This window comes from Ciconia boyciana, chromosome 27 (genome assembly GCF_034638445.1).
Source record: "Ciconia boyciana chromosome 27, ASM3463844v1, whole genome shotgun sequence".
Lineage (NCBI taxonomy): Eukaryota > Metazoa > Chordata > Aves > Ciconiiformes > Ciconiidae > Ciconia > Ciconia boyciana.
Genome location: NC_132960.1, coordinates 793,593 through 814,226, shown reverse-complemented (window position 1 = coordinate 814,226; position 20,634 = coordinate 793,593). Strand labels below are relative to the sequence as shown.

Here is a 20,634-nt window from a genome sequence, read left to right as displayed (position 1 = left end):
CCCGAGGACCTGCCAGCTCATGCAGCGGCGTGCGGCCCCGCAGGGTCGCATCCAGCACCGGCACGGCCCCAGCGCTGAGTCCCCCAGCCCCAGCGCTGCCTGGTGCATGCCCAGTGCCCGGTGCACGGCGCTGGTGCATGGTCCCTAGCACCTGGTGCATGGCACCCAGCGCCTGGTGCACGGTGCCCAGTGCTGTGCGTGGTCCCCGATGCTCGCTGCATGGCACCCAGTGCCGGTGCATGGTCCCCAATGCTCGCTGCATGGCACCCAGTGCTGTGCATGGTCCCCGATGTTCACTGCATGGCGCCCAGTGCTGTGCGTGGTCCCCGATGTTCGCTGCATGGCACCCAGTGCCGGTGCGTGGTCCCCGATGCTCGCTGCATGGCACCCAGTGCTGTGCATGGTCCCCGATGCTCGCTGCATGGCACCCAGTGCCGGTGCGTGGTCCCCGATGTTCGCTGCATGGCACCCAGTGCCGGTGCGTGGTCCCCGATGCTCGCTGCATGGCACCCAGTGCCAGTGCATGGTCCCCGGTGCCCAGGGGACGTCACCCTTCCTCTCCCCATGGCTTTGCCGAACGCTTCCCTCCCCACGGTGGTGGCGTGCCGGGATGGCAAACAGATTGGCGTGTCAGCGCGGGCACGCAGGCCGGGAGGGAGCCTTGTGCAAATGAATATAGATGGGCTGGAGGCGGCCGGGCGCTGCGCGCTCCATCCAGGGCATGTTTGCAATAAAGCCCCGCCGCCGGGCCGGCCGAGATTGGATGAAAATTGTCCTTGAACGGCGACAATAAACCAGCGGCGGGGGGGGCTGCGAGGCCGGGCTGGGGGTGACGCTCCCGGGGCCATCCCGGTGCTGCTGCGGTGAAATGCCCATCGGGACCCCGGCGCAGGATGTGCCAGCACCGCGGGGTGCTGCCGGGAGCGTCGCCCCTGGGTAGAGCCCACGGCACCGCGGGGCCCCGGGGCCGTTCGGGTGCCCCCCGACAGCTTTTGTGGGGTGGCAGAAGGGGCCAAGCGAGCAGAGCATCGCCCACGCTGGGGAGGGGGGCCCCCACGTGTGTGCGTCCCCCCGCCGTGGGCTCCAGCCCCAGCGGGGTCACCCCCTGCACCCGGTCCCCAATGTGCCCGCAGACCCTGATGTGCCCCCAGCCCTCACCCCACACACCCCCTCTGCCCTGGCACCTCCTGGGCACCCCCAGCCCTCCCCTCCTGCCCCCCCCAGCTCGTTAGCATCTGCTGCTAATTGGTGAGGAGGCAGCTGGGAGGCGGCTGGCAGGGCCTGGGGGTCGGGGGTCTGGAGCCGGCCGCCCCTCGGCAGCGGGGGACTCGGGACACGGTGAGTGGGGGGCGAGGGGACAGGGACAGGGGCAGGGTGGGGCGTCCCACCCAGGGGCAGCCGCATCGCACCAGGGCCGAGCGGTGCTGGGGGTCTCGTCTGCACCCTGAGTCCCCCCCCGGCACGATGTGACCCCCCCACACATGGGGCCAGATCCTGCACCGGGGCTGAGCCCACCCACGGCCACCCCTGTCCTGCTGCAGCTGCCTCACGGGGGGGGCAAGGCTGCACCCGGGCCTGGGTGCATCACTGTGATGAGCTGCGGGGTCTCAGCCGTGGGGGGGGACCACAGCGGTGGCAGCCCATCACCCGGCTCCGGGGGGGCATCCCCCGGAAAGGGGCGGCCGGGGGATCCCGGGGGGGATTTACATCCCCTCCCAGCTGTGCCCCCCCGCGCTGGCGGGGGCCCGGCAGCAGGGCTGTCCGTCACGGCGTGCCGGCGCCTGCCGAGATGGATGGCTGCGGGCCGGCCCGGATTAATTCTCTGGACAAGTGGCATTTATTACGGATGCAGAGGATGTCGGGCGGAGAAATCCATCCCGGCTGGGCGGCAATTAGGCGGGTGGCCGGGGCACGGGGGTCCCGCTCGCCCCCCGCCACCTGCCTGGGCCCCCCCCACGCCAGCACCCCGGGTCCCCCTGCCCCGTGGGTCCCCCCCCAGCCCCACCGTGGGGTGCCGGGGGCTGGGGCTCCCTCCCTGCGGTGCTGCCCCCCGCACCGGCGGGGCCGGGGGCTCATTGCAGATTCGCCTCATGCCCACCTGAGCCGGGCGCTGACAAATAGACATTTAAATCAGACAATTAGCTGGCCTCCACCGCTGACATTTTTAATGTATTAATGTGCATCAACAGCTAATACATATAAAATTCCCCTAATAACAGCACTTGGGTACTGGGGCCGCGCCGCAGCCGGCGCTGGCAGTGATGTACGAGTCCGGAGGGACTCCGGCCCCGGCGTTTGCATTAATTACCAGCAAACTGACAAGGCAGCGTGACACGCGGGAAGGCGCCGGATGCCTTCAACCAGCCCCACGGCCGGTTCTTCCAAGCCCCGGTGTGTGTGAGCGTGAGCGTGTGCACGGTGCAGCCGGGCGTGCAGAGGGGTGCGCGGTGCAGCCGCGTGTGCGCGGGCCGGTGGCACCGCGTGTGTGCACACGCGTGTGCCCCGTGTCCCTGTGTGTGGGGACGTGCTGCCTGCGGTGCAGCGGGTGGGTGTTGGGGTGGGGGGAGCTTCGTGTCCCTGCTGGGAGGGGGTGCGTCAGGGCACGCGTGTGCATCGGGACACGGGTGCATCGGGACGTGTGTGTGCATCGGGACACACGTGTGCATCAGGGCATGCGTGTGCATGGGGAGAGGCGTGTGCATGGGGAGAGGCGTGTGCATCGGGACGTGCGTGTGCATCAGGGCACGCGTGTGCATGGGGACACACGTGTCCCCAGCACTGTGCATGGCCACGCACAGGGACCCAAGGGGACAGCTCGTGGCCGGGGACCCTCCGACCCCGCTGCCTGCAGGGAGGGGCAGGCAGGATGCGGCCCCGGCTGTGGTCCCTGCGTGTCCCCAGCCGAGTCCCCGTGTGTCCCCGGCCGCGGTCCCCGCGCACCGGGGCGGTGACAGATGCTTCAATTCGCAGGAAGACTCCAAAAATCGATGCCGTAAATGCTGGTGGCCGGGGCCGATCAATGGCACCAATTACGCCCACAAACGGGTGCTCGTGGAGGGGCTGGGGGAGCCCCCCTACCCCCCCCGGACTGGGGCACCCCAAGACGCCCCAGGGCTTTGTCTGCAGCCCCCCCGGCTCTGCGTGTCGGGGGGCACCCAGGGAAACTGAGGCCGCCGTGGGGGGCTCCAGCCCTCCCCGCCCCATCGACCGCCGGCCCCGCTCACCGAAGGCAAATTTGACATTTTTAAATCCAGATACTTAAGGGAATCGATGGGGATGCGAGACCCCCGCCCCCCCGCATCGATCCTGTGCCGAAAGCGGGGCGGGGGGGCATGGCCCCCAGGGGTGAGGGGGTCCGGCGCCCACCCAGACCGGGGTGCCCCACCCTGTTGAGGGTGGTGGGGCTGGGCCCCCCCCCCGCGGCGTGGGGTTCAGGGGCAGCGGAGCGTGGGCCGGGGTCCCCCGGGACCCGCTGTCAGGGAGGCAGCCAGGCGCGGGGTGGGCAGCGCGGGGGGGCCGCTGTCAGCCCGCCCTGACGGGCAGCTGGGCGGGGGGGGCCGCCAGCATCCCCCCCCCCCCGCTGGCATCCCGGGGGGGGCTCCCCAGGGACCCAAGCATCCCGGCCTCTCCACTCTCACCCCCCCCAGAACTGGGGTCCTGCTCCGTTGCACCCCCAAAGCCCCGGAGAAGCAGCGAGCGGGGGGGCAATGCACCCCCAAAGCCCGTCCTGCCACGCTGCCTGGGGGGTGCTGAGCTGGGGGGGGGATTTGCAGCCCCCCGGGCCTCGCTAAGGGGGCTGAGCCCCTGGCGCAGAGCGGCTGCGGGGCTGTTAATAATGGATGAGACCAAATTGGCGGCCGGCAGCCGGTTAATCCCTGCAAACACGGCGGCAGCGGTGCGGGCTGAGCAAACAGGGGCTGTGGCGAGTCCCGGGGGGGCCAGGCTGGGGGGAGCCGCAGCAGTGGGGGGGTTCACATCTGCCATGCAGCGGGTACCCCACTACTAAGCACCGTGGTGTGCCGGGGATGGCTGCACCCTGGGAGGGGATAAAGGGGCTGGGGGTGCCGGTGTGGGGCACCCGGTCCCCCCCCAGGTCTCCGCAGTGGCGTGGTGATGCCGATGCCGTGCCCTTTGCCCGGTGTCGTGCGGGGACAAAGTCTGGCGGGGGGAGCAGTGCTGCCGGGAGCTCCGCGGGGAGAGGTGGGTCGGGGGGGCTGGAGCCCTGCCGGCACGGGGTCCGGGGGGGCTGCAGGGGTGCACCGGCCCTGGTTGGGCTCATGGGACCATGGGTGGGCTCACAGGGTGCTGGGTGGGCTCAGGGGACCCTGGGTGGGCATGCACTGGTGCTGGGTGGGCATGTGGGACCCTGGGTGGGCCCAGGGCGTCCTGGGTGGGGACGCAGGGTACTGGGTGGGCATGCACTAGCCGTGGGTGGGCACATGGGAGCCACGTTGGCATGCACCGGTCCTGAGTGGGCATGGAGGACCCTGGGTGGGCACGCACTAGCCCTGGGTGGGCATGCAGGTCACTGAGGGGGTCTGGCACAGGGGGGACGCTGTGACCTCGGTCCCTGACTGCACTGTCCAGCCCGCAGGGTGCCGGATGCCGGGGCCGTGCCGGTGCCCACCGGGGCGGTGACCCCCTGGGCAGCCCTGCCGAGCTGGTCAACGCAGCCGGGGGGAGGATGGCCAAGCGGCTGCTGGTGGCCTATGGGCTCTGGGCGCTTGGGGGGCCGCTGGGGCTGCACCACATCTACCTGGGCCGGGACAGCCACGCGCTGCTCTGGATGCTGACGCTGGGCGGCTTCGGCGGCGGCTGGCTCTGGGACTTCTGGCACCTCCCCGGCTGGGTGGCCGCTGCCAACGGGGCCAGGGCGCCCGGGGACCGCGGTGGGACCGTGCCAGCCCTCAGCCCGCTGCGCCTGGCGGGGCAGGTGACGGTGGGGATGTATTTTGGGCTGGTGGCGGCACTGGGGCTGCCCTGGGTGCCGCCGCTGCTGGCACAGCCCCTGGCCGTGGGGCTGGGGGTGCAGCTGGTGTCCTCAGTGGGGGACCAGACGGCGGAGGCACCCAGCATCCTGGCCGCAGCCTTCCTCGCCTCCCTCCTCTTCCAGGGCCGGGTGCTGGCGGTGCTGCCCACCAGCCTGGCCGCCAGCATCGCCGCCCAGCGCCACCGGCGCTACAAGCCCCGCGGGACGCCGCAGCTCCGGCTGGCCGCCCGGCTCTACCACCTCGGGCTGGCGTGCCTGGCCTTCGCCACCCCGCTCGCCTGCCGCGGGCTCTGCGGTGCTGCCGGGGTGCTGGGCACCCTCCTGGCACTGCCCCGCACCGCCGCCGAGCTCCTGCTCCTGCCCCTCCGCACCGGCCGGCTCCTGGCAGAGGTCCTGGGCTTCACTGGCGGCTCTCCGGTCGGGGAGCGCGGCACCAGCTTCGAACCGAGAAGCTGGGGCGAGCAGCAGCAGCGGGCGTACAAGGTGCAGGATGCGGCGCCGGGTACCCGGGGCGGAGGGGGGACGCTGCAGTGGGAGGGATGCTGCGGCGGGATGCTCTGCTGGGGGGATCCATGGGGTTTGGCTGGTCCCATGTCCCGGGGGGGGCAAACCCCCTTTTTGGGGTCCCCTCCAGCTGCTGAGGGCACACGCAGCCCCGTGGGGGCCCGGCAGGGTCCCGACCACCGGCTCATCGCATCCCTCTCGCCCCCAAGGTCCTGGGCCTCCCGTCCGGCTCCTCCGCTGAGGACGTGCACCGGAGCTACCGGGAGCTGGTGAAGGTTTGGCACCCGGATCACAACCGTCACCGGGCCGAGGAGGCCGAGCGGCGCTTCATCGAGCTGCAGGAGGCCTACGAGGAGCTGGCGGGGCCCAGGAGAGCGGCGGCGGGGTGACGCTGCCGGCAGCTCCCGCCGCGCTGGGGACCAGGAGCTGCGGGGGGATTTGTAAACGTGAGGTTTCCCTCTCGCTGCTGCTTCGTTCCTTTGCTCAGCGCGATGCGTGGCGAGGGCCGGGCAGGGACCGCGCAGCAGAGCAAGGCGTGCACGGGGCTGCCGGTAAACCCTTGCCCCGGGACGTCTGCAGAGCAATGGAGGGGGCTGGTGCGAACCGTTGTACGTGAGCTTGGGTAAAGCATTGCACGGCAATCCGTGCAGACCATTGCACGAGGAGCCCGACAGCCCTTGCACGGCCCCGGTGCCCCCCAGGGGAGAGGCGGGGTTGGGCACGACCGGGGCCGGGGGGCGGTGAGGGCGGAGTGGGGCCGCGAACCCGCGGAGCCCCGAGCTCAGCCCCCGCCGCCCCTCATCTTCGGCCTTTCCCGGAGGGCACTCGGGTGTTTCCGCTGCAGGGCGGTGGCTCTCGGCAGTTTCCGTCCACGTTCGGCACCCGCCGCCCCGCCCCGCCCCGCCCATCGTGGGGGCGGGGAGGCGGGGCCTCGGCATTGCCGGATCCGATTGGCTCTCGGCGGAGATTGGCCACGCCCTTCTGGCGCGCCGGAGGCGGGAGGGGGCGGGGCCTTCGCCGTCGCGTCGGCTGCGCCGCTTCGCCATTGGCTGGCGGGAAGCCTCCCTCCTCGCGCCGAGCCGCGTCTCTGCGCGCCCAGGGGCACCGCTCTGCCCCCTCATTGGCCAGGAGCGCTCGACCCGGCCCCCGCTTCGCATCTGACTGGCTGGAGGCGAAGGAGGGCGGGCCGAGCCGGGCCTTCCCCGCCCCCTCATTGGTAGAGTCCTCCAGGAGGGCGGGTGCCGTGCGGAGGTCTCGCGCCGCCATTGGCTGTCGAGCCGTGGCCGCGTCCCGGTTGGCTGGCGCGGCCGGAGGGCTCCTGCCGGGCCGCGGCCCCCGCCCCCCTCCCCGGTGCTTCGCGGCGGCCTGAGGTGAGGGGGGGGCGCGGCGGCGGGCAGGGGCGAGCGGGCCCCGCCGCCACGGCCGGTGAGTGCGGGGCGCCCGGGGGCCGCGGGGCTGGGCCCGGCCGGGGGAGCGCGGGCAGAAGCGAGGGGAGGGGGCGGGGGGAAGGGTGGTCGGCGGGGAGGGCGCAGCCGGGGGCCGGGCCCGGGGGGCGGGAGGGGCCTTGTGTGTGGGGGGTGGGACTTTGTGTGGGGTGGGGGGCCTGAGGGGCCTTGTGTGAGGAAGGGGGTCGGGAGGGGCCTTGTGTGGGGGAGGGGGCCCTTGTATGGGTTGGGGGGCAGAGGGGCCGTGTGTGGGGTGGGGGGTCGGTAGGGGCCTTGTGTGTGGGAAGGGGGGCTGAGGGGCCTTGTGTGGGGCAGGGGGCGTCAGGAGGCGCCTTGTGTGTGTGGGGAGGGGGACCTGGGGGGGGGGCTGAGGAGCCTTGTGTGGGGAAGAGGGGCTCTGGGGGAGGGAACGGCCTGGGGGGGCAGGAGGGGTTGCTGTGTGGGGAAGGGGTGCCCTGCGTGGGAGGGGTGGTTTGGGAGGGAAGGGTGACAGTGATGGGGTGAGGAGGGGGGCTGGGAGAAGGCCTGGGCAGGGGAGGGGTACGGGGAGCAGTGGCGGAGTGCCCCCCTCCCGCAGCCCCTGCGGTGGGAAGGGGCAGGCAGTGCAGGCCGGCTGGGGAGCGGGCCCACGGGGTGGTGGGCAGGGGTTGCAGCGCGGGGGGGAGCCCAGGGGAGGCTGCAGAAGGGGGTTTGCGGGTGGGACTGGGTGCAGCAGTGGGGGTTTCATGGGGTAAAGGGGGTGTGGGGGGGCGGCTGGCTGCAGGCAGCGGGGGGGAGCGGGGCAGCCCGTGATGAGTCAGGGCCGGCAGGGCTGGCGTGAGTGACGGGAGCGACGGTCGCGACGGTCAGGAGCGTTAATACATTATTTATGCCGCAGCCGGTGCACGCACGCAGCCCAGCTCGCCCGCTGCTTCCACCCGCTGTCCTTCATCCCTGCCTCCGCCGTGCCTCTCCTCCTCTACCCACCCGGCTCGTAAATCCCGGCGGCAGGAATCTTCTCCCGCTGCGCTTGGAGATCTTGCTCTGTGGCCTTTAGTTGTTACCATAACACAAATAATTAACTAATGAAGGTGGTGAAAAGCAGGCTGAGTTGCAAAGCGAGAAACGTTATTTCCCCCCATACCTCTACAGTCTCTAGCACACCTAAAGCTTGACTTTCCCCCCCTCCCCGTCCTTATTCACTCAGGATTTTCTCCACGAGAAAGCAAGCCAGCAGTAAGTTAGGTGGCTTCCAGTGCCTGCTCCCCACTTTTCCCCCGTGGGTGCTCATCGATGCTGTTCTTGTTTTGTGCTTGATGATCAGCTTCCCGAGTGAGCAGAAAGAGGCGTTAGTGTATCCGCAGAGGGAGCTGTTGCAGAGAAGTTGTGACGCCTTCCCCGCAGAGACAAGCTCTACACCGTGGTTCCATTGGAAGGAAGGCGAAGAATGGATTTTGTTTGGTTTGGGAATGGATTTTGTTTGGTTTGGAAAGGGGAGAAAATCCTGTGAGGGATGTGGGATTTCTTTCTGAGGGTGCCTTAATGGTTCCCCTGGTGTAATCATCTTCCCTGGGTGTAGTGGTCCCCTGCGGAGGGGTGATGGTCCCATCAATTCTCTTGCAAAGCAGCTTGCCACCAGAGGAGCTTCAGATGCCGAAACAGAAACAAAAGCTTCTGTGTGGAGCCTTTGTTAATTGACAGGAGGTAAACTTGGAACAATCAAAATTCCCCGCCGACTACCTGTGGGATCTGCTTCGGTGTCCTGCCGGAGCCTGGTAGTTATTTTCATGATTTTGAGCTTTTTATAATGACTACTTTTCACTGACTTTGCGCTGCGTTTCCTGCTGGATGCTTCCATTGGAAAGCTCTGGCTGCCACTTCTTTCCCTGGAGGTATCGTAGATCTTGAGGCCTTTTGCCTCGACAGTTACAGGTAGACAGTGCGGAGTGTTTTGCCGCCCTGTTTGGCTCTGGGACTTTGTCGTTTCTACACAGGACTTCCTCACACAAGCTGGGGGTGCCCCGTTATGCAATCTGGCTGGAGCATAGGCGTGAATCCAGGAGATTTTGGGACCCGGAGGAGGTCTGGTAGAGCAGAAAGGGCAGGGGCCATCTGCGTTTGGTGTGAGAGCTCCTTAACTCCTCATGACTGTAGCTGGCACCGAGCTTCTGGCTTCCCTCATAACCTGCCCCAGGGAGACAGAGCGTGGCCTCGCCTGCGCTCGGGTTGAGGAGTAAAGGCAGAATCTCCCCAGAAGTGCCTGCAGTCGGTATTGACGCTGCCTCCTGAAAGGTGGAGGGGAAGCAGTGTGGGTCTGACAGCACTGCGGCTTCTCCCTTCCCTCTGTACCGCCAGCCTGCTAGATCTTCTGATGTTTGGGGAGCGCGGGACGTCCCCGCCGGGGTCCTGCTGAAGTGTCACTCGGGTCTGTATCGCTCTCCCGCTGTCACACGCTGTTGCTCTCTGCACTCGGTGCCTGGGGCCTCGGTGTTTATTTCCTTTATTGCAAATACTCCGTTAATAATGTAGTTTGCGTGTGCTGGGCCAGCAAAGCACATGCAGCCCGTCTTAACGCTCGGACGTGGTCTGCGTGAAAGTTGTGTGCGGCTTCAGCAGCTATTCTGCTGTATATCACGTCTACCTGGCCGTAGCGATGTCTGCCGACGTTACGGTCGTTTCAGGTTTGCCAGACTAAACTCCTCTTGCAGGAATTGTCTAACGCATAAAGGTTTTTTTGTTTAATTGTAGCTTACTCTTCAAGGGGCATTTAAATATTTTATGATTTTTTTTTTCTGAGCCATGCAACCCCTAAGCAGAAGATTCTTGTTGGAGTCAGGACAAAAGAGCTCTAAAGGTGACTTGCAATCTGAGAAGGATGGATAGGTACTGCGTTTTTTACAAATAAGAGATCTGGCAATTAAAATATAGGGCTTATTTGTAATGATATTTTCAAGCTCTGTCGTGGGATATCAGACCTGGAGATTAACTATCGTCAAAGAAAAAGCTGAGGGAGAGAGGAAGGTTTCCAGTAGGACCACAGTAATCCCATTCACCCCATTTAAACTGGGGAGATGAAGGATGTTTTCACCACTTAGAGGGGCAAAGAAAGGTGGCATTTTCTGCTGTATTTGCCATTATTTTTTCCTTCCTCCTTTTCAAAACCTTCTGATTTTTAGATACTTTGATAAAAAGTAAAATTTAATCTAAAAGACACGTTGTTCATTCTCTTTGATATGAAACAGTTCTTGGCAAGTCGCTGAGGCTCTTCCAGATCACAACGCTGGCAAATACAGTCTAAAAATAGGAGCAATGCACGCAAAATTACACAGGACAAACATCCGTGTGCGAGTTTCCATTGCAGCTGTTCCCTCCCGGGCAGGCGGGTTAGAAAGGGATACAAAAAGCTTTGACTGGATGGGGAGAGGACCAGAAGACAAAGTGCAAAGAGATCTTTGCCTCAGGAAAGCACAGTTTGGTGTCCAACTCGAGCATTTTGCTTCTGCCGAATTGCTCTGCTTGTGTCGCTGTGTAAAGTGTCGGAAATCCCACCAGCGATTCCCAGTACCCCTGTAACTGGACAGTGAGTGTGGAAACCGGTGTGCCACCAGGAATCCTGCACCGCAGCCCGTCCTGAAGACCACAAAACCCGGTGGTCTGCTCTTTTATCTTGTTGAAGTATTTATAACCACTCCGGGTGGGATTTTGTAGCATCATCGGAATAGATACGGGAATGTTTTGTCATCTGAAATAGGTAGTTTTACTTTGTGCTGCAAAACGATACACAATTAGCTTATAAGAGGTAGGTGTTTGAGAATAGCTAATGCCCAGTCGTGCTCTGCATAATGCATTCGGTGAAAGAACAATAAATGTGTGGATTTAAACAGAATATAGACAGCTAATTATCTCTGAGGTTAAACGTTCAGCTCATTCCTGAGGAAATACTGGGGAAAAAAAAAAAACAACCCCAAACCCCAAGAGTGATATTAAGAAACTATTTTTTTAAATCCTAAAATGGTTCTTTGTATTGTACAATTTTATGATCCTTCATCCAGTACCGTGAAAGGACTTGTCCAGGATAGAAAAAGGGGCCGCTTTGTGCAGGCAGGGATTTGGCTGCGGGTGCTGGCGTTAGACCTTCCCAGACCTGTGCTTGGAGAGGCGAGGAGGCCGCGCTCCTCCTTCCCCGCATGCTCCGACCGAGCCGTTGTTTGATGGAAGGAGCTTCTGAAAACCGATTGTCTCGATTTGACGGGAAAAATAAAAAAAGAAAAAACCCAAGTTACAGTCGGGCTCGTGCTGCGCTCACCACTGACCGGTGCGCTTCCTTCCTTTCAGATGCGGGGTAATAAAGCTGCCTGGCTTTGATTAAGATGTTGGCCTGATGTGTTTCGGGGTCTGTTTCAGGGCAAAAAAGTTAGTTCTTCGAACAGAAACGACCGATGCATCTGTTGAACATGAGAGGTGAACAGGCTTATTTTGGGCTGCTGTAACTGAACAGGTATTTGCCGAACCCCCCCCAGGTCTCAGGGTTTCAGCGCTGCATCAATTCCCTAGGGATTTATTTGGTGGAGGTCTGGGAAGAACCGGGCTGTGCTTGTGCCGTGAGTCGGGGCTGGCAGTGCCCGGCGAAGGCGATGGGAACGTCGGGGCGTTGGTGTGTTCCTGTGCGCAGTGGGGATATTAAACCTGCTCCTCCAAGATTTGTTCTGTGACGGATAGAATAAGTTCCTGAATTTCTAGTGTAATTGTCGCTTTTTTTTTTTCCAGGACACGCTGTAAAATTGAGTTAATTCCCTTCTTGCGTGAGTGCATTACAGAGGGGGGGTCCAGTGCTGTAGGTAAACAGCCGGGTCCTCTGAGGTGCTGGAGTCTTGGAAAATGGATTTTTATTTGAGAATGATTATAAATTACAAACAGGACAATTTATTCTACTGAAATGCTGTTGTGTGTACTCACAGAGACGACTCTTACGTGCTTGATCAACAAGATTAAAATAGCTTGGTAAGGGACTACTTAACTCAAAAGCCAATTAGCCAGATGCTGCTGTACAGCGGGAGTCGCACTCCAGCCGGGCGCGAGGGGCGGCTGGGGACAGCCCACCGCGCCGTCTGCCCGCGATCCCGGAACAACCGGGGTAAAAACCCTCCCAAGAAGCAGATTTATTTGTTCTTCAGAACTCCAGATTTCTCAGCAAAAGCACCTTCCGTAGACTAATAAAAAAATCCAGACAAATTTCTCACTGTTTATCTTCTTTTCCTTCAAACGGGGAGCTATCGAGTTCCCAAAGTTTACCGAAATAATCCGTCTAGACGGAGCAGGAATAGCACAGCAAGCTAAAGCCACGGGTGGGGGATTTAGAAGTCGTTTCTTTTTTGACTTGCTGTCTGTAAAATTTTGAATGCGTTCCTTCTTTCTAAATTGGATGGAACATGCCGATGTTTGTGCATTTAACAATAATGTGCGTTTCCAGTGCGATTTGGAAAAGTTTTATGTCGTCAGCTGAATGCTGGCAGCTCTGGGAGGAGTTTGGTCGCTCTGTCCGTAACGGGAGGCAGTTGGGTTTCTGCAGGTTATATTGCTCCCCCGTCAATCCTGTTATAACTACAATATTTTATTTTAATCCTGCAGGTAGATTTCTTGACGTTTTTGTACTGATGCTTTACTGTTTCTACAGACACGTACGGTGCGCTATATAAGCCTCATATTGCCCTTATCCGAAGGAGCTCTCCACCTATAACGAGTTTATTTGAACTTGCATTAACCTTTGCTATTTTACCAGTCTTGAAATTTCCACTTGGGTTTTAAAAACGCTTGTGTGTTTTACAGCCCTCTCGCGCGGATCTGTTTAAGGTTCCCAGCTAATAGCCGCGTTGAAATTTCCAGCCGATCTTTTGTGAGAGACACCGAGTTAAAGGCAGGTCACGCAGCAGCCTGAACCCCGATTCTGACGTGAGCCGGAGCTGCTTTTGATTGTCTGGCTCTAGATTCTTACCACGGGGTATAGCGGATGAAATATTAATTGCGTCATCAAGGAGTAAAGATTTGCCATTTTATGCTCATCAGATGTATCAGTGGGGTTTTGTTTCCAGCCCATTATTTTATTACTTTTGTGCTTAGAATTTAGCTTGCCAAAGAGTAATTCAGAACCTGTTGTATGTTGCTTGTTCCCCCCCAGCCCGTGACTTAATTACTGTTTATTTTTCTCCTTTGAAGTGGGTAAAACTATATTTCTTGGGTGATAAGGCAGAGTGTTTTTCAGGCTTTTTGAGATTTCCTGACAACTTCTTTGCTGGCAACTTTTGTTTTTTACAGCTTGTTTCTAGACTTTGTCTGAACGAAGTGTTCTTGCAGTTATTTGCTGTTCGGGGATGTACACGCAGAGGCAGTTTTTAAGTGTTCCTTTGTTTCACGAATTAAGTTTGAGACAACTTGAGGGAGTTCACATGAAGTACTCTCAAGCCTGATGTTACAGGCTTTTGTCAGTACCTGTGTATTTCCACGCTCCCTCCGGATTCAAGCGTGCTCGTCTGTATTTAAAAAATGAAATTACAAAAACGACTCTAAAGCACAGTTGCGGGTTTGTCTTTTCTTTGTTTGTTTTTAAAACTCTCAGAAATATATACCGAAGGCATTGAGCTCTGGTATCATAGGTCAGTGCGTGAGCACTTTCCTTCTCCGCAACCCAACGTTATCGTAGAATCACGGGAGGTACGGGAGGTTCCCGGCAGCTGGGCGGCTGCGCTGCCTGCAGAGCGTTTCCTGGTCGCGGACACAAAGCAGTCAGGCAGGGAAGTGAAACTCGGGTGTAATCGTGCAAACCAAAGCACATCGCGGCCGGCGGAGCTCAGAGCTCGCAGACCTGCCGGCAGTCTCCCGGCGTCGAGCTCGGGGGCCGCTTGCATCCCGATACGGCAGCCTAATCCTTTGCTAAATTCTCCAGCTTCTGTATTTTTGAGCAGAGTTTCAACTGCCACCATTTTTATGAGGTGGTATTTAGTGCCTCGAGGCATCAAAATGAATGAAGGCATTTAATTCGGAGAGCTGAAGGCGGCGAGGCAGGAGTTTGTAACCACCTCTCGTTTTGGGACTCTGTTTGCAGGTAAAAAATTCTCTTGCACAGCCTTTTTGGTGCAGACAGCGAGCGTTGACTCTGTCTCACATTTAGATTGCTAGCGTCACTGGATAGAAATAAGTTTTGAACTCCTGTGTAGCTAATAAAGGAAAATTCTGATGATAGAAAAGGTCTATTTTTAAATCAAAACAGGCTCGTTAGGACCCTGTGGATGAACCCTGAGGCAGCGTCACCGGTTCTTGTGTTGCAGGAGCGTTGCTGCATTCCTCAGACGTGTAAACCATATCCCTAAAAAATAATCCTGATCGGGGTGGACGGGAGTTGAACTTCTGATTATTTCTGGAGCAAATTAGATGCGTGTTTCTCAGTGCTGTCATTTCATTTTCATGAGCGTGTGGGTTTTGCTAAAATGTACAAGGTCTCCTGATGTTTATTTTGTGTCTTCAGTTACCTGCGTTTTACATACCGAAATGGCGATTTTTGTGTTTTTCCCGCTCCATTGTGAATACGGCTTTGAGGTTTTGTAACGGGGGCCAGATCCTTCCTTGGGGTTAGGCGGGTTTGCCGTGGCAGAGAGGTCTCCATTGTTTCCTTACCTTGTGTATCCTGTTGTTCTTTGTTTAACCTGTCATCGTACTTGATGTGGTGCCTGCCGCCCCTGCTTTCCCTGGCTCCTTAAATCAGGAGCGCCGGGAGCACAAGGAAAATACACGTACGTAATGCCACGCAGAGCTGCCCCTGCACCGCCTCGCTAGGGGAGGCTTGCGTTTCGTGCTCTGGTGAAATACGGCAGAGAAAGCGTTTAAAATTTGTATGCTTTTGGGTGCTGGCAGCAAAGTGAATTTTGCCTTCCCTGGGATGCCGGTTACATTAACACACGAGAGATCCGAGAGTTCGCGCTGTCCTGAGTGGTGTCACCGAGCGTAGGAACCACGCTCTGGGTCCGCTTTGTCTGATGGCTCTTGCGTCCGTAAATGCTGGCATTTGTGTCAATGTGGTTTTTATGGTGGGTTCTAAACCTCCCTGGTTCTACTGCTTGCATGCTTAAGTGACAGTGTCTTTCTTACAGTGGCTTTGAATTAAGCCTGTTGAAACTGTACCACGTCTGTAGGGATCTTGTTGCTTTATATTTAATGTTGCTTTTTTTGTGGCTAGTTGTTTCACCATACCTTTAAACAAAATACAAATTTTACTCTTAAAAAGCCTGAGCGAGGCAGCTCTGACAAGCCGGGAGACTCGAGGTATGCTTTGGTTAGTAGAGTAGCAATTTTCTTATTTCCCTTTTTTTTTTTTTCCTTCTTTCTTTTTCAGAACCTGAAAAGACCGATACCGACTGCTGCAGTCAGGCTTGGTGACAAGAAGTTGCTTTTCAGAGGAAGGAGCTGTAGTGCTCTGCTGGCCTGTCAGCAGATTTCTGACAACTCCAGACCCCGTTTGGCCTCGCAGCTGGGATTTTGCCATCCCAAACCAGATATCTGCCGTTTCCCGTATTGATACAAGGCGGTGTGTGAATTGCAACTGCCAGCTACGTCGCTCAAGGGCGAGGACTCTGTTTTTTCCCCTCCTGTATAGCTGGACATTAGAGCAAACACGCTGAGATGTCTAAAAAGCAAAATACAAAAGGTAAGATGCACGTGAATGTGATATAATCAAATGCCAATAAACAGCACTATTGATTCCAAAGTTATCAATTAGGAAAGGGGTTAATTGCTTTTGCTATACTCTGTTCAAGGCTGCTGGTGTCACTTGACAGCTTATTGTCACTATCTTAGAGACATCGTATAACCTGTTGGGTTTCGTGACATTTTTAGTAGCATTTCAGTTGTCGGGCTGGACAGTTCTGATTTCACGAGTTCCTGTATAATGTTCATACTGCCTCACTTTCACAGTCAGACAGCAGGAGAAAAAAAATACTGTTTAGTAGTTGAAGAGTTACGGAGCCAAACTCTTTTATTTTACTGAGGTCCCCAGTTGGTGCATGACTTCCCCTCACTGGGCATGGCCAGGATGAATGTGAGTGGTCTCTGATGGAATTACCTCGACCAAAACTTAGTCTTGTTCCCGAGGCGGCCCTTGTCCACCCTCTTGAGTGCCCCGTGGACGCCGGGGTTTCAGGGCAGGCTTCTGTGTTGGACTTGCTTGTGCTGCCTGTGGCGACTGCTTGCCAGGAATGCCAAGAAACGAGCCATCGAGTCGAGGTGGGATGGCTCACCTCAGGTCCTCGCCTCTTGGGATTGCGATTCACACTAGACCTATTTAAATCTTTTTCCTTTGAGATAGGTACAGAAGGGCAACGAGCAAGTTTGTGAGTGGCTTTTTCCCTTGCTTTGTCTTCAAATGCGCAGGCTGGTTTTCCTTTTTCTGCCATCGCATGTTAAGTGGCAAAGCTGTTCTGGCGTCAAGCAGCTTATTTCAGTGAGGGATCTTATTTGTCGCATGTGAAACATTAATTCCAAAGTGTGTGTGTGGTGGGGGGAGGAGGGGGGTTGAGGGTTACGGTTCTCTTTTTATTTGAACTGACTACTAATTAATAATTTAAGGCGAATGGGTTTGACAATTCATGTCCTCTACCTCAAGAGAAGAGCTTTTGTTCTCTGTAGATTTTTTTTTTTTTTTTCCTAGCAGCTTTGGCATAGAAACCGTCTCTACCTGAGGAACCCAGCCATCCTTTGACAGCTAGATCCATACATGATTCAAAGCAATTAGTAACAGTTATGGAAATTATTGTATAGGATAATTTTTGAGTGATTTTTAAAACGCTGTATTTGTATCTGTGCTCTTGGAAGCCTCAGTACAAGTCATTAAGAAATTGACTTCTCTCGGATGCTGGAAACGGAGCCCAGCAATCGTTGTTGCTGAGTACATGTGGAGAGAAAAACACTCTTTGAAACAGCAGAAGAGAATTAACGGGTCTAGGTAGGGGAACGGCAAGAGAAAAAATCTGTAGGAGACAACTGGGGGAAAACATGGGGAGCTGTTACTCTGAGGGAATTCAGGGGTTTGGCAAATCCCCAGCCGAAGGAGAGCGCCGGCACAATTGCTGCTCTCGGTGTTGTTCGGCAGAGTGTGTCAGAGAGAGAACCCGCTGGGAAGTGCTGGCATGTATTGGGTTCCTAAAGAAGAGTAAAGGGATCTTGGACATAAATATTTGACACCGAGCAGGAATGCAGAGTAGGCTTTAATTCGCTCCGCCACCGGGGATATAAAATATGCCCTGCTTTGTTAAGCAGGCTCATCTCCAGTCCGCGTTGCAGCGGCAATGTGGACATAAGGGAAGGTGAGAGTTAAAGCTGCAGACTCTTCTGGCTGTGCCCTGTCCTGTTTGGGCTGTGATTGAATTTTCAATTACCACTTTTCTGCTGCTCTAGAATGTTAATGTAGTCAACAAATATTTTCCAGTTCTCTGTAAAGGAGTGTACCTTGGCCAGGTAAGGAATGTCTTTTCAGTTTCTCTTCCTTTCTGAAAGCAAAACGAAACCCCTTTGCAGCGTAACAAAGGGCTGGTGAGAAGTGTCGAGAGGTAGGGAATGAGACAGACCTATTTTTAATAATGCAGCAGTCTCGAAACCGAATCAGAAGCCCACCTGTTTCTTCTTCTTAGAAGTGCCACAGAACAGAGTGAACATCTGAGCTATTCAGAAGGGTATTTTTAAGTCTTGTGAAAATGTATATGCAAAGTTTGGGCACAGAATCATGTTCTACTCCGGAATATTGCTGGCTGTAAATAACTCTTTACTCAAAAGATCTATGCTGAGGAGAAAACCGCTCAATCTCTAAACCAGTCATGTAATTATCCCCATTCAAAATCCGAATGCGTGCATCCACATGCAGGTCCGTGTCTGGGTTATACCGGATGGCTCATTTCGGCTGTAGTATATTCTGTAAGGGATAGTTCGGAAATTTGAAGGAAAGGTAGTCTCAGTGATGCCAGATCTCTAAATAAATACTTCCCCGGAGTCTAGTAGGTTTGTTGGTTTGCTGCTGTCTGAAGTGGTCTTGGATTCTTAGTGTTTCTGTTTTTCCCCCAACACGAAGCATGTGCACTCCCTCTCATCCCCCCCTTCCGACTCGATTAATTGATTTGAGTGAAAGCAGCCACCAGGCTCAGGAATGACTGGTGACCCCAGGATACAAAGCAATCACATAAATCTTGTTTCCATCGGACATCAGCCACAGTTTTAGGCATGCCAGGTTCCTGAATAAAACAGCATTTGGGTTCCTACTCATCTGGATACATCAAGGAGCCATTTCAATTGATGGAAAACTGTCCTACGTGAATTTGGTAAAGGCGAAAGGTCTTTGGTATCAGTCACTGGGAAGGGAGGGTTTCAGCTGGAGCGGTGTTAAGCAGCAGGGAGCCTGCGCACCAGAGCCTTTACAAAAACCCCCAATGTGGGAGAAATTTCATTTTAAGCTCGTACTTTGTTTAACAACACATCAGTCGAGCAGAAGATAGGGCTCTGCAGAAACCAGGCTTTGCTGCGCGGGGTGGTTGCAAGCTATTTGCTCAGTCTGTGTCCGGATAACTTCTGGTAGAATCGGCAAACCGGGAGGTTGCGGAGTTACTCTGCAAGGCAGCACTTGCTGTGAGTTATGTTGAAAACGCACAAAGGCAAATATTGAGCCTGTGTTCTGTAACCTGGTAAATGGGATCCTGGCTTGTGAGTGAGCTCGGGTGCGGTACGAGGATGCAGGTGATGTGGGGAATTCACGGGAACTCCAGCTGCATCACTCTGCTGAGTGTGATGCTCTGGAAATGCGCAGGTTTAATTTAATTTCTCATTTTTTATGTGTAGATGGAAATTAGATGGGAGGGAGAAGACAGTGTCCTGCAGTCTGAATTACCTTAATGGCTCTCGGTTTGGCTTCGCTGCCTTAGCTCCACTGAAAGCCGACTGCCTTGCTCCACTGCTTGTGTGTCCAAAGCAGAAGGCGGAGCGCGGGGCAAAACTGCAGCTGTGGCAGTGGCCGGGAAATGGCAGCGTGCCTGCCTCGGCTAGGCCAGCTCGGTGACGCTGTGGGGGCAGTTGGACCTGCGCTCCAAGTGCTTCCCCGGCCCTGGGAAGCAGGACGGGTGCTTGGGAGAGCTGTGTCCGTACGAGTCCCTGCCTTTGTGGCAAAAATACCCGCTTTTTGTATCAGGCAGAAATACCCAGTTTTAGCAGCACAACTTTGGGCATATTTTAGTTGATTTGCAATAAGTTAATTTTTATTCCATATTTAATTTACTTTTTTCCCCTCTTCCAAGCCCTTAAATGAATATGGCCTTACATTGGGAAGGTATCCTGCGTTGATACAAGGGCTAACTCTTCCGCTGCCATCCAGCAGCCATCCAGCTGATCAGATGCTTCTGAGATCGGATGTCTGGAAGGTTTAATTTGCTCACCTCAGAATGAATTCTTTGAATCGCGAGTCCATCTCTTGCCTGCGTAGCCATATTCTATCTGAAGCACAGCAAGTTTTTTTTTTGTAATTACACCCCGGTGAACCGATCACTTTCCTGTATCAGGTTTGGACCAAGAAGACGGTGTTGCGTGCTTGGCCCCTTGAAATCTGTTTGAGAAAATAAGCAAGAAAGTGGGATTTCTTGTTGAGACAAGACTCTGAAGCGCAGCTGCCGCCTCCATGGGCTGGCTGTGCGCTGCAGGAATATCACAGGGCTGTCCTTGGGGCATTAAAATAGTTTCCACAACAGCTGATTGAGGTACCAAGCCCCAAATTTGAACGCGCAAGCAGGGACAGAAATTGAGCGAGCACAGCTTAGTAACCCAACAGACCCGCTCAAATATCTTCATGTATTTCAGGGAAGGGAGGGCTTAGGGTGGTGTGTGGTGGTGATGTTCTTCCCCTTGGATCATGGAGAAAGTTAGTGTTTCTAGCTGTTTTTTTCTGATGTCAGTGAAAGGTTGTCTCGACAGCAGCAAACCCAGGAATATTGATTCTAACCCCAGTTTAGTCCTTACTTCTCTCTAATTCGTGAGGAGAGAGCTTAGCATTGGTACCTCTGTTGCCTGTTAGCAAGAACTGTTCTTACAAGGAAAAAATAGCAGTATGTGTTGATGTAATTTGTAAGGAAGAGCGCGACACGTGAGAGATGTGAAATGCAGCCTGTGGTGGTCTGTTTGCTCCAAGTGCAACGCCTGAGGCCCTGGGAGCCCTGAAACCACAGAAAGCTCCCACGGATGTAATCTCTTATGTAGCGCTTTTTTGGAAATCCTGATTTTTTTGTTGTTTTTTTTTGTTCCCCTCTGTATTTGTGGGTACTTTGGTATGACTGCAAGCACAGCCTGATAGAATAATGATATTCTGGCTTCTTTACTCTGTCCTGGGAAGATGCATTAATTCCTGTCCAGTCACCTCTGCGGCCCTGGGCACAGACATCTCCCGATTCTCACAACGCAGGGGTTGCTGAAGATGCTTGTAATTAGAGCAAATTGGAGATGCTCTGAGCGAGCAGCGAGGTGGCATTTCTTCCAGAGCTTTTTATTTCACATTAGCTGAGGTCTCCCGCGCTATCCCTGGGAGAGCCGGTGCGGTTACCGTTGACCTGAAAAGCCACAGAGTCTATAAATGTTTCACGGTTTAACTGAATCTTGATTGCATAGCACTTCAAGTGTATATGCTGTCCGGTTCCCCAAAGCCAT

At 56.4% G+C, this 20,634-nt stretch overlaps 2 protein-coding genes across 3 annotated transcripts in view; both read left to right on the top strand.

Moving 5' to 3' along the window:
• The first annotated feature begins 4,684 nt into the window (after positions 1-4,684).
• On the top strand, positions 4,685-5,883 carry DNAJC22 (DnaJ heat shock protein family (Hsp40) member C22). The gene is made up of 2 exons (XM_072847371.1): positions 4,685-5,473; positions 5,704-5,883. The coding sequence occupies exons 1-2, from the start codon at positions 4,685-4,687 to the stop codon at positions 5,881-5,883; spliced, it is 969 nt and encodes a 322-aa protein (XP_072703472.1).
• Positions 5,884-6,760: 877 nt separating this feature from the next.
• Positions 6,761-20,634, top strand: part of SPATS2 (spermatogenesis associated serine rich 2) — a 31,201-nt gene continuing 17,327 nt past the window's right edge. For both annotated transcript variants that reach the window (XM_072847258.1, XM_072847257.1), the window contains exons 1-2: positions 6,761-6,919; positions 15,302-15,613. In XM_072847258.1, coding sequence (XP_072703359.1) covers positions 15,589-15,613 — 25 coding nt within the window. In that variant the 5' untranslated portion in view covers positions 6,761-6,919; positions 15,302-15,588. The remainder of the gene's footprint in view (positions 6,920-15,301; positions 15,614-20,634) is intronic.

Excerpts from the sequence above, each read along its gene's own strand:
- DNAJC22 (XM_072847371.1), top strand. The coding sequence starts at position 4,685 with ATGGCCAAGCGGCTGCTGGTGGCCTATGGGCTCTGGGCGCTTGGGGGG. Across the intron at positions 5,474-5,703 it reads AGCAGCAGCGGGCGTACAAG|GTCCTGGGCCTCCCGTCCGG; the intron begins GTGCAGGATGCG and ends CTCGCCCCCAAG.